At 43.0% G+C, this 13,629-nt stretch overlaps 1 protein-coding gene across 4 annotated transcripts in view; it reads right to left on the bottom strand.

Moving 5' to 3' along the window:
* LOC147013560 (myomesin-1-like) overlaps nt 1–13,629 on the bottom strand; it is a 252,103-nt gene that overhangs the window by 161,642 nt on the left and 76,832 nt on the right. For all 4 annotated transcript variants that reach the window (XM_085855453.1, XM_085855456.1, XM_085855454.1 and 1 more), the window contains exons 14-16: nt 11,609–11,792; nt 5,047–5,221; nt 3,847–3,968 (exon numbers count right to left, since the gene is read on the bottom strand). In XM_085855453.1, coding sequence (XP_085711579.1) covers nt 3,847–3,968; nt 5,047–5,221; nt 11,609–11,792 — 481 coding nt within the window. The remainder of the gene's footprint in view (nt 1–3,846; nt 3,969–5,046; nt 5,222–11,608; nt 11,793–13,629) is intronic.

The following is a 13,629-nucleotide window of genomic DNA, read 5'->3' as shown; positions in this document are numbered from 1 at the left end:
AATGGTAGCACGATCACAAGATCACTTCACCTTTCAGGATGGCACGATGGCCTGGATGTGTGCACACTCGCCTGGCTATATTAGAATATGGGACGAATACGCATGTCGATACTTGAGGTTGGATGTGGGTGTACTTGTTCTCCAGACACGCATTCCCATTGTTATCTCCTTAACCAACATCGTATTCCAACACAAAGTCATTCCAACAACCCCCTCCACCGTTTTGTGTGTTCCTTGTGATCTTGCCATCTGCTGTGCGTGCATGCATTAATTATTTACATACCTATCAACAATGATAATGAAGTTAATTTTTATTGTCACTGAATTATTATTGTTACTCGAGAGGTATGTAAATAATACATGTACATAAAGCGGTTTGCAAGATGATGAGGAACACACAAAAGTGTGGTGGGGATGGGGGAGGGTGGTGTTGGAAGGACTTGGAATTGGAATTGGACAACAATGGGGTCAGAAGTTAACAATGCACAATCTCGGCAAAGGGAATGAGTGCACCTACATCCAAGCTATGTGCTAAGAATAGTATGGACCATGTGTTTGAGTAGGTTAGATTTACTTTTGTATTAGATATCTGTCAGAGGTAAGTCGTATGGTAAAACGTGCAACGAGGAAGCAGTGACTGTAAACTATAGAGCAGAATTTGGGTATTTTTTGTTGCGTAAAACATGCTGCACAGGTGAGGCCAGGTGGAGGACTTGGGTGCAAAGGCACTAGGAAAAGTGCTATGCGTTTTCCCTGAGAACCACCATGAACTGTTTAGCCAACGGACTGCAAGCCATGGTGGTAAAGTGAGCTGTGGAGCCCTGGAGAGGGGCAAAACATTTTTAATAGGGGCTGATCTACAAGGCGGGACAGCCCGAAACATGAGCGTGTGGCCAATGAATGGGACCTGCTATGGATGAGAGCAGACCTGGAGGTGATAAAGGCTGTGGCCATACGTGCACGTGGCAGATTACAGCCAAGCAATCGGGACAGAGGAGAAGACATCCCTCTCTTTTTCTGCTTTGTCACCTTCATTGTCTCCTGGCCTCCTCATTGCCATCTTTCTGTGCCACATCACCCTGCAGCCACAACCAGCTTGTGACTGCCTCGAGTCGTCGCCTGTGTTCTCCTTTGTGGTTTGAAGCTGGTATTTTGGCGCCAGCATGAGTTATTTATTTACATTTGTACATTAGATCGGGTTTTCGCATCTTACCTTTCTTGTTTGTCTGTCTTTATGCGCCAGATCTGTGTGGGGTTTGTTGTCGTGTCCATCCCTGTGTCGGTATCAAAAAACAAAAAACTTTTCACATTATGGGAGCAGGAGGGTGTGCGCATCATATGAGCATGGAGCAAAATAGGTTAATATTAAGGCACAGTGCTGAGTCCCAAATCAGCATGGTGGCTGCAAGACACCTTGGAGAGATTGTAATATGGGTGCTGAGACAAGCACCTTTGAGGCTGCAAAAGGTCTTAATCTTTCTGGCTTTTTCAAAACTAAATATTGTAGGCCATGTAATACACACTTTAATTGCTTGCTTTGCCCTTGTTCCTTAATAAGTAGACCTACTATGCCATGCAATAGTAACACAGACACGCATACACACATACGCGCGCACGCACGTACAGACATTTTGAGACCAGGGAGAGGTCTTTTCCACCTCCCGAAACCTGCATATGGAAATGACAACCAACGACACGATCACCTCAATTTGCTTGAAGCAGCGATCGTAAGTGATTATGCATGTGAGCATGCTGTGGATGTATTTAAATTCACAGAGCACTGTTTTGTGCTGGGGAGAAAAAAAAGAAAGTGGTGGAAAAGGCAAAGAGAGTTACATTTGTCGTACGTGAAACTGAGAATGTGTTCGGCCTCAAGGGGGAAGCTTTATTGCTTCCTGAAATGACTTGACCTCTGCCAAACAAACAACGTGATGCGTTGAAAATTACTCCCTCAGAGAGGAAGAGATGGAAACAAGGTCAAATCTTGAAAGGTTGTGGGAGTGGGGCAGTTCTAGGTGGAGTTGAATGATGATGCCCACACAAACATAATTCAGGAAAAGGTAGCATTCGAGGGTCAGTAAAGGGCATTCATGAGGAAGAGAATAAGAAATTTTAAGCTGGATGTGTCACTGTGAAGCAATGCTTGCACTATGTGAAGCTCGCATGCTTTAGCTATCAGCAGACCAGGAATGCAGCTCACGTGCACAGAGATCATCCTACAAAAATGAAATAAAATAAATGGCCTATTCACAATGACCGCACGAGAGTTTTCGATACGCATCGACCTTTGCGATATATTCCGTGTGCGTTGGCCTGTAAACAATAGTATTCAAATGATTACGGCAGAAACAATGGCTCATCGAGGAGTTTCAATGTAGATTAAATGAAGGATGAGGACAATATGACACTCTTGGACAAACGAACATAATGCGCAGTGTGACATTAGCTTTCCTTATGCGAAATCTGATTACAGTGTTTGGCAACGAGTGTGCATGGGGGCGAGCGTAGATTATACTGCAGGCAGTGGATCGTGAACGCTGCAGGGGCAGCAAGTCTGAGGAGGAGACTTGCGTCACTGCGGAGGAAATGCGGTGCATGATACAGGCCATGAGGGCCAGGACTGCGGCGCTGACACTGCTCCAGTAACAGAAAATCCTTTATTGCTGGCAAAAACATGGATGGAATTGAAGGTGAACATACTGTAGATGAAGAGAGGACAATTAATGAAGAACAATGAATGTAAAGGACATTACAGGCTCCGAAAGAATGCTGCATTTTCAGTGATGAGAGAAGATGAAAATCGTAAGAAGATACGTTTTGTAGAAGATATGAATTCATCACCACATTGGGAAATGCACTATTCCTTAAAGTTAGTTACATTTGAGTTCGTTCATTCATTCATTTATTTATGCATGCAACAGCAAAGCAAGGATGGAAAGTTTTCCTTGAACCCTTGTTGTACTTGATACGTGAGATAAGTGTAGTAACCCAGGCCCATAGGCTTTTCAACATCTGTCTGGATGCCCTTGCCTTGAGCACAAGCCACCAAATTCATGCTTCCTCGTCCACCTGCACAACAACTCGACATTGCTGGTACTCCATCGCATCAATTTCAAACACAGCACATTTGACCTCACAGACCTTGGATAGCAGATACGAATGGGATTTCATCCTCGAGAGTCAATATTTGACAAATAATTGCTCTTCACTTCAGAATAGCTCGTATACATCAACTCCATGAGGTTTCACAGAAAATTATCGGAACAAGAACGGCACTCAGAAGAGCACATACCTCCGTCAGGCTGAACAGTTTAGGTTTTGTATTCCACCGATAGGTCGGATCTGCATCTGCACCTGAACCAAAATCTAAATCGGCTTGTTCTTGTCACCTAACCAACTTATCCACCAAGTTTTGTCTAAATCCATCCATAACCTTTTTGAGATATCCTGCTCAAAGACAGACAGACAGACAAGCAAACAAACAGGGGTGAGACATAACCCCCTTTCACCTTTGGTGGCGGAGGTAAGGACCCCGAAATAATTTGATCTCTCAATGCCGTGAGAGATTAACTTATTCGGGGTTTGTTGGCTTCGCAACACAACCCACGAAACAACGGTGGGATTACATTGCTCGGCTGCAGATTTAAAATGTGGCCTCCAAAAACATTTTGTCCCCAACAGCCTTTGGTGGTAGCAACCAACTTTGAAATATAATTACATTTGTCTGACATAATATATAAAGTAGAAGGATAGGAAAACTCTCAACATCCATTCGAGGACATGAACCCCCTTCTCAATCCTCGAAGAGAAACTTAACTTGGGGCATCCCTGTTGGATAGCACTTACCGATGGCTGCCTGTACGATGATCGGCTCAGTCGTGCCGGAATAGTTACTGAACCCAGTGGCATTGACTGCATGGACTCTGAACTCATATTCTTGTCCTTTTTTCAAACCATACACTTCAAACCTAGGAAGGAAAAAGAGTTTACAAAATGGGAATGAGAAATAGAGAATATGGACAAATAGGGAAATCCTTTTCTTTAGTCTACATAAACAGAGGTTCACAGAAAGAAGCCACAAACACAACATTTCAGAGGAAAAAACAGGGGGTGAGACGGACTGTCTGTCATGTATAAATAGGTGTTATTTAAATGCTTATTGCCGTGACGTATTGGAATAAGTCGATGGTGTGAGGGGTTTGTAAATGTCATTTAAAAATAAAACTTCAGCCAAGTCGATGGCGTGCCATTGCAAGTCCCCCACACTTACCACCTGAAGAACTGTTGAAAGATGGCATAAAGTTCCACCATGATTGACCCAATGTGAAATTTTGAGTTCAATTTTTGTTTTTCCCGTTTTGACCCCTGTGACACTAAGTCCCCAACTCCGGGGACATGAACCTGGGGTCAAATCCAAAAAAATCGTTTCACGTTTCATGCGTCTCCCAATGTTGATTGCATGTACAAAGTTTCATTAAAAAATGTTATAAAATGTGCCGGTAATTGTATTTCTTTGGTATTTGACCTTTCGACCCTGCCCCAGGAAGCATGGATAAAAATTATACTACTCTTGCACCTTCTGGTCATGTGGTGATCATAACTACCAATTTTGGTGAATTTCTGAACAACCATTTAGGAGATAGCATGACAGATGGACAGACAGACAGACAGACAGACAGACAGACAGACAGACAACCAATTACAATGTCCCCCAGTTTTTTTTCAAAAAGTGTGGGGATAAAAACAATAGCCAATGAGGGTCGGATAACTTGAAAATTGCGTGCTGGTCTCATAGCCACATCAGAAAGACTAAATGTATTTCCACATCTTCCCTTTCACCTGATTTTTGTGCCAAATATTTAACATTCAAGATAAAAATGCAAACTAAGCAGCCATTTTCAACACAACTCTCATGATGAGATACAATGTTTTAACAATCGTCACATTGTGCAAGACCATTATGACCTGGGAGATTAAAATACTGAGAGATAATGCATGACGGTGACTCGTCCCAAAAATGGTCGGCATATCTTGAATGTTTCTGACCTCGTGTTGGTGATGGGCTTGTTGTGGCAAGAATTCCAGTCGGTTTCTCCAACCACTCGACACTCAATATAATACCCCAGCAGACCTTGCCTGGACTCACTCGCCTCCCATGACAGCTGTACAGAAGAGTCGGAGCATCGTGATGCTTGCACGTTTTCTGGTGCCGAAGGGGCAGCTGCAAAAAGCGTGCAGTTTTAAGGGGAGCGTGTGTGTGTGTGTGTGTGTGTGTGTGTGTGTGTGTGTGTGTGTGTGTGTGTGTGTGTATGTGTGTGTGTGTGTGTGTGTATGTGTGTGTTTGATATATTGATGTCTGTGATGGAAAATGTAGCAAGGCTGACAATAGGCCAGCTATTTATTACATAGCCAAATATGGTGGAACGTTTGACTTCCATGGCTCCACCCCTTTTTCTTATTCTAACATGGCGATTCCCTTCCGTGCTCTACCCTCGCTCCTATGTCCATCCAACTGTATTTCCCTTCTCTCCCCATCCTTTGTCTCTCCTATCATCCTCACTTCTCTTCCATTTTTGAATTTTTATGTTCTTAAATCATCCACACTCCCTTCCCCCACCCCACCAACCAAGATGCATACATACTAAACACATATCCATGAACAAGCCATAAGAACAATGGATCAAGGGCTGGTCTCATAGCCAGCCACATTGGTAGAGGTATGGTAATCAACATGGGAAACAAGCAAGTTTCAAGGTTGTCGTATCGGGCATTAGTCCTCTGTTGGAGAAAAAGCCGACGAAGATCAACACTTCACAAGCTAGACCAGTTATTCATTTGATGTATTGTCCATAGTTGAGTTATCAAATACTAGTGAGGTACCCATGCTATTGCATGCATGGGTGGGAGCCCAAAATCTTAAAAAAAAGATGTTTTGAGAAATTGTATGAAAACTCCCACCCATTTTAGGGCACCTGCAGGGACCCCAAAAGCTGCACAGAAAATTTGGTGAGGCTGATCCCAAAACCATGGGAGTCGTACTGTGAAATCAATGTACCTTTCACGATGATGATGAAGCTGATAATGAAGATGGTGATGGTGTTGGCTGGGAAGGGGGAATGGCTCTTTAGTGCCATCATCATCATCATCATCATCATCATCATCATCATCATCATCATCATCATCATCATCATCGTTTTACGGCCGTTTCCATGCTTGCATGTGTAAGCCATGGTTCACCAAATGGCTGCTTTCCAGGATGCACGATCCCTTGTTAGCCCTCTTGTCAGGCTTTTCACTCTCAGCAACACATCCCATGTTTTCCTCGGACGGTCTCCAGCTCTCCTTCCATTCACATTTATACACCTCCTCACACAACTACCCGACCACATCCTTTCCACATGTCCAAACCATCTCAACCTACCCCTATGCAGAACCTCACGAATGCTTTCTATACCAAACCTATTTCTTAATTACACATTTGATTTCCTATCCTTCAGTGTCATATCACACATCCACCTCACCATTCTCATTTCATTTCGTTCACACCTCCGTTCATCCTCCTTTTTGATCATCCATGTTTCACTGCCATACAACATCACGCTTCCAATGCAAACCGCATGAAGTTTTCCCTTTCATCGGAGAGAGGTCCCTTTCGATGTCAATAGGGGTAACAACTCCCTAAACTCCTTCCAGCCACTTGTAATTCTTGCATTCACTGCTGCCTCCACACCACCACCTGCACTAATCATATCAGCAAGGTAACAGAATTTATCTACACATTCCAGAGATATATCCCCATAAACTAACCTTTCCACTCTAACTGGAGTCACTTGTTTACCTGTGCAAACAGCACATTTGAAGTCAGGTACCGCCTGCAGTCTACCCCTGATACCACCACACCTCTTGTGCACCCAGCAGTTGCAGGACTTACACAATATTGAATTGTTACCAACACCTTTTCTGGAGACAGCACAGGGCCACCTCTCTCTTTTTTTCCCACTCTTCCTTCTCCCGCTCCACGAATCAATACTTTCATTTTCCCTGTATTCACTTTCAGTCCTCTGGCCTCCATACCGTCCTTCTAAACTACATAGTTACCCATTACCTCTTCCACACTGTCGGCTATCAGCACTCAGTCATCAGCATACATCAGCCATGATGAAAGAAATGGGTTATTACAGAAAAATAACAAAAAGTCTCAACAACTGGTTCGTGAATGACTTTGCCAAAAAAACCCAAAAACATACTGTAGCTAACCCCACCAGAAAGTGGGTGTTTCTATACGTGGTCAATGGCAAAAATGCGAATGCCGAATCCGCGAAAAATTGCGGTGTTTCACGGGTGGAAACGGAGAATCTCAATTGCATTGAGAAATTGCCAAAGCTGCGAATGTGTTTACATGCGGCGAAAGATCGCCGTCGTACGGGTGGAAACGCAAGATTTCAATTGTGTTGAGATATTACCAAAGCAGGGAATGTTTCCACATGAGGAAAATGGCGGAACTGCGAATGCAGAACTCGTGACTGTCTTGATACGTGGAGAGGGAGCAGTTTTGTACGGGTGGAAACTCAAAATCATAATTGCATTGAGAAACTTATAAAAACCCCCCACCCGCCTTAGGATGGAGAAAAAGTGGTGTCATTCATGTGGAAACTCAAAAAAAATCACAATATTTAGACATCACCGAACCAGCGAATATTTGCACGTGCGGTAAATGGCTTAACTGAGAATGCTGAACCCGTGAATGTGTGGAGAGAGAGAGAGAGAGAGAGAGAGAGAGAGAGAGAGAGAGAGAGAGAGAGAGAGAGAGAGAGAGAGAGAGAGAGAGAGAGAGAGAGAGAGAGAGAGAGAGAGAGAGAGAGAGAGAGAGAGAGAGAGAGAGAGAGAGAGGCAGAGAGAGAGAGAGAGGCAGAGAGAGAGAGAGGCAGAGAGAGAGAGAGGCAGAGAGAGAGAGGCAGAGAGAGAGAGAGGCAGAGAGAGAGAGAGGCAGAGAGAGAGAGAGGCAGAGAGAGAGAGAGAGAGAGAGAGAGAGAGAGAGAGAGAGAGAGAGAGAGAGAGAGAGAGAGAGAGAGAGAGAGAGAGAGAGAGAGAGAGAGAGGCAGAGAGAGAGAGAGAGAGAGAGAGAGAGAGAGAGAGAGAGAGAGAGAGAGAGAGAGAGAGAGAGAGGCAGAGAGAGAGAGAGAGAGGCAGAGAGAGAGAGAGAGAGAGGCAGAGAGAGAGAGAGAGAGAGAGAGAGAGAGAGAGAGAGAGAGAGAGAGAGAGAGAGAGAGAGAGAGAGAGAGAGAGAGAGAGAGAGAGAGAGAGAGAGAGAGAGAGAGAGAGAGAGAGAGGCAGAGAGAGAGAGAGAGAGAGAGAGAGAGAGAGAGAGAGGCAGAGAGAGAGAGGCAGAGAGAGAGAGAGAGAGGCAGAGAGAGAGAGAGAGAGAGAGAGAGAGAGAGAGAGAGAGAGAGAGAGAGAGAGAGAGAGAGAGAGAGAGAGAGGCAGAGAGAGAGAGAGAGAGAGAGAGAGAGAGAGAGAGAGAGGCAGAGAGAGAGAGGCAGAGAGAGAGAGGCAGAGAGAGAGAGGCAGAGAGAGAGAGAGGCAGAGAGAGAGAGAGGCAGAGAGAGAGAGAGGCAGAGAGAGAGAGAGGCAGAGAGAGAGAGAGGCAGAGAGAGATAGGCAGAGAGAGAGAGGCAGAGAGAGAGAGGCAGAGAGAGAGAGAGAGGCAGAGAGAGGCAGAGAGAGGCAGAGAGAGGCAGAGAGAGGCAGAGAGAGGCAGAGAGAGGCAGAGAGAGGCAGAGAGAGAGAGAGAGAGAGAGAGAGAGAGAGAGAGAGAGAGAGAGAGAGAGAGAGAGAGAGAGAGAGAGAGAGAGAGAGAGAGAGAGAGAGAGAGAGAGAGAGAGAGAGAGAGAGAGAGAGAGAGAGAGAGAGAGAGAGAGAGAGACTTCGTACGGGTGGAAACTCAAAATAATAATTGCATTGAGAAATTTATGAAACCTCCTACCCACCTGAGAGCACCTGATGGGACCCCAGGAGGATCCACGGAAAGTTTGGTGGGGCAAGCCCAAAAACCAAGGGAGTAGTTCGGGGATGGACGGACAGACAGACAGATGCTCCTGCTTTATTACGTCGATTCGGACTTACCTGGAGAGTCAGCTTCCATCACTCACGTACTTTCATGATTAGTACAATGCCTTCATTAGTTTTGAATGAATAGTTTTACTGGAATATATAAACATTAATAACATGGCATTCTTCAGTGTTGAGTAATTATAAAGCTGTGGTGGTAATAAAAACGGTGATTCTATTTTTGCAAAACAACAGCATCAGGACAACGGACGTGGAGAGAAAGAAAGAAATATTCAATCTTTTTTGTGCCCTCGCCTGTTATTATTCCAGATCATTAAAAAGTGATTTTAATTTCCCAAAAGGTTTCATATATATATATATATATGAGCAATAAATATTCTCTATATGTGGATCATGCATTCTGTTTTATTTATTCCCCTATGGAATGTGTGCGGTGCTGCCTATCGGAAGCATTTGGTGCTATCCCAAGTTGCCCTGATATGAGGAGATGCTGTTGGCCTTCTCTGTAAACCTGCATAGGGGCCGGCAATGATAAATGTTCAGAAAAAAAGGGGTGACTGTAAATACAAGTAGTGCAGCACTTTAAAGACAAGGCCCATCAGTCATCTTGGGGGAAATTTAGGATAGGCAGTCAATGTGGCGTTTAAGCACGACCATTGCCCACATCTCATAAGTCAGTGAAGAAAAACAAATTTTAACACACAAAACGTATAAAATTGCGAGTCCATATGATGTACTGCGTTACTCATTAAAAGCATTCGTTATGAACATCCCATTCATACTCCATATGATAACAGAAATTATTGATGAAAGTTATGATTCATCCAATAAGACATAACATATTACATCAAATCCTGGAAATAAACTCAAATGAATCATGCGGACGACCCAATCAGCTTCGGTTGGCAATGACCTCAGTTGGATTGGCCAATCCTCTTATATGCTGTGCGGAAGTGTCAGGGGATGACCGATCACAGCGAGTGTTACGTAAGGAGTGCTGTTGAGTGTCTCGTGACCTTTGCTGCTCACATAACAGACAACGAACATTCCCGAGCACCTGGCCCCACACGTGGGATACATCGAAATGGAGACCTTCCTTCTTGTTGAGCGTTGGTGCCTCCACTCCTTCCCAAATAGATTCCTTCATTCCACACTTGAAACTTGCTTTCCCTGTCCGATATCACTACATCTTCGGTGCTAAAGGTGTTTTGGGGCTTGAAGGCTGTGGAGATCCCAATTCCTGAGAAAGATCATTTTACACTGTCCAATAAGCCGGTGACACAGTATAGTGACCAAAGATCTTTTTTTTTTCTTTGCCGACTTGACGATGGACCGTCGTTATGCCTCCTTAGGCTGTTCAGCTTTGAGGAAAAAAATGTAAAAAAATATTTGGGGATAACTACACTTTTCAAACACCTGTCTGACATTTTGTTTCTTTATATTTTCTGTTTGGTAAAAAGGGGGGGGGGGGTGTGAGAGAAGTATTATGAAGTATACAAGAGGGGGAGGGTAAGGAATCAAAAATTAAACAAAATTTGCATTCTGCATTCATAATACATAGATGGATCCAATTAGTAAAAGGCTGAAGAAAGGTTTCCATATTTAAATATGGGTCTTTTTCAATCATGTGACCAATTTGTTGTAAAGTATTAAATAAGGAGGGATATTTTTCAATTAATTTAATTTATTGAACTCATTGATGGGTGAGCATTGTAACGTGGGTTCAGTCCACCTATCCCAGATTTACCAGCATCTCTCGATTGTGGCAAGTGCATTCGCTATGTCGTGTGGTATTAGATCAGGTTGAATGCCGGATGGTAACAAATACAATTAGAGAGTTCATAGAACATCTCACTACACGCAGTCTTGAGAAACAAGGACATAGGCGAGGCCTGCGAACGGCAAATTTAATTGGTCATTGTGACGCAAAATGCTGTAATATTTTGGGCCAGTACTGCTAAATGGAAGAGTTTTGAAAGTGCCAAATAGGTGATTTGTGTTCGACAGTGTTCAAGTATATAAATCAATTGAAATAAAATAAAGATTTTAAAGGTTGTAGAAATTTTTTTTTGGAAGTTTACACTGTTGATGCAAAGTCTTTTACACCACCTTATTTAACGTGTTGCATTAGTTCTTCGTCCTTGTTGTTTGTGTCCTTTATGACGTTGCTAAAAACAGTAAGTTCTCTGTTTGGAATGATTTTCAATTTTGTTTGACTGCTAGACAGGCAGACACAATGAAACAATTAACTCACTCCTCTCTGTGCGTGTACGATCGGGGTGAATTCAGAGCCAAAGTACTGTTAAACTACAGTTTCGTTTTCAGATTCGTGTTCAAAATATAGCATTCGATATAAATGGAGCCGTTCCTCCATCATCAACTGACGTTTGTGGAGAGACACAGACAGATAGACAAAGTGAACCAATTGCTCAACCCCGCTTTTCACATCACGTGTGCAGGGTAAAAAGCTAAAACGATAAGCAAAGGTTGTATGTGATGTAGATTTGTAAAAGTTGCTACCACAGCAGCACATACTTACGCAACCAGTCGGTGAGTGAAACAGGACCACAAGCCTTGCTTGCAGGGCCCTCCCCAGCAGAGTTGCAAGCCAGCACACGGAAATGGAAAGACTTCCCTTCTGGGACATCAAGCACGGCATACTGGAGCCCACGGATAGGGTTGTCCCCGTTTAGGCGCTCCCAAGAATCCTTATTAGCTTCTGACTAAAGGAAAAAGTTTAAAAAAGATTATGACATGTAAAACATTTGGACAATTCAACAACATGGTGTATTTATTAACATACACTTAGCCAGAAATAGAGAATAGAGAACAGTCTCCAGTCTCATTATTTCTACACTAATAGGCTAAGAGACAGGCTTTGTCCGCGCTTCTTTTCCTTCCGGTATTGGCGTACATGCGTGTCTTTGACTACAAACCCACCCTTGCATGTTCGTCGTTTGTGGTAGGTATTATGACTTTTGTAAACCTTCGTGTCGGGGGTGTTTTCCAGAAAAGACATGCATTTCCGCCCCTTACGAACAGCCATTTTGCTTTCGTGCAGAAGAGGTTATGCGATATAAATTTCAATATGTACTTTGGTTTCACATAAAGTGGTGTTTGATCATATGGCTCAGCGGTTAACTTGCACATCTGTGGAACTGCAGGTCCCAAGTTCGAATATCGCTGGTGTCAATTTTTTATGTCCATTTTGTTCAACACCATGAGGAAGCAAGCTTGACATCGTTTCAAAGCAGGATGAATATATTTGAGTTCAGCACGAGCTCTTCGGGGTGGATGAGTTTTAAAATTTTCCGTTTTGTATTACGAGCAAGTGACCTTGACATTGTCTCAAAGCAGGAGCAAGTTATTCTTGGACTGCAGCACAGTAGTGGGTGAGTCATCATCTCGACTGTACAATGTACATGCCTACTGCAGTGAACCAGGTCAAGATGACAAGAACGTTTGTGAACTAGGTCAAGACAAAGAAAGAGCTTTGCCTTGATGTATTACAAGCAAGTTCAACCACAGTGACAAACGTGAAACCTTTGTAAACATTTTTTAGTGTAATATCCCTCCTCCCCAAAGGGGTTTAATACTTGGATAAATGTCGTGTTTACGTGTATAATACCTTATTGTGGCATTTCACAGGACAAGCCTCCCAGAAATAAAAATATATTAAAAACCACAAACACGTACGATTACGTTTTGGAACAGTTACTACTGTTGTTTAATACTAAACTGAAAGGAGGAAACCCGACGTTATTGAGGCATTACATGCTTATTGCGTTCACTACAGACGAACGGACCCGAGCTGAGATCTACTGTCATCTATATACCCCAGAGAGGATAATAACATGACCCTTCTTGCCACTCTGGGTGGGAACTGGTGCACAAGTAGATGGTTTCAACACATTGGAGGACCACTCTCTTCCTGAATTTGTTTGGCGCCTGTTACGAGGACCTTAGCAGCAAAAACAAAAGAAAGAGATTCCTCAAAATGAAATTACATTATTTTGGCGAATCTCTCACGTGTAGCCGACATGCTTCTCCAACCACTCTTTTTACACTTTTGGATAGGATCGATTATAAAACGGAGCATCATTTTCATAATCCATAAAATGATCTGCTTTCATCCTCTCATTTCAGCTACTACCCCTCCCCACAAATGCTTCCCAAATCCTACCAGAAAGAGCAAATTCCCATCAATTCCAATCTGTTGTCCCTAATTCCTTCTGTCTCAGGATCCCACTTTTTCAAACTAACTCTTTTTTAAACTCCTTCATATTTCATAACTATTATTTATTATTATTACTTAATTTCATTAATTTAGTATTATTTTATTTTAGTTATTTTAGTTTATTAATTAGTATTGTTTAGTTTTAGTATTATTATTATTATTACTTTTACTTAATTTCATTAAAGACGAGGATACAAGGAGAGATCAGTGTACTGTACTTTCACAAATATCACAAGCACATCAGCAGACCTGCGGCCTCACATCATCAAGAAAATCATCAGATGAGAAAAGAATACAGATAAACCGAACCATAACTGGAAGGG

This window comes from Eptatretus burgeri, chromosome 14 (genome assembly GCF_056783735.1).
Source record: "Eptatretus burgeri isolate ZD-2024b chromosome 14, Ebu_testis_v1, whole genome shotgun sequence".
In the NCBI taxonomy this organism is placed as follows: domain Eukaryota; kingdom Metazoa; phylum Chordata; class Myxini; order Myxiniformes; family Myxinidae; genus Eptatretus; species Eptatretus burgeri.
Note: the sequence above shows the minus strand (reverse complement) of the source record. Positions and strands in the feature narration are given on the sequence as shown.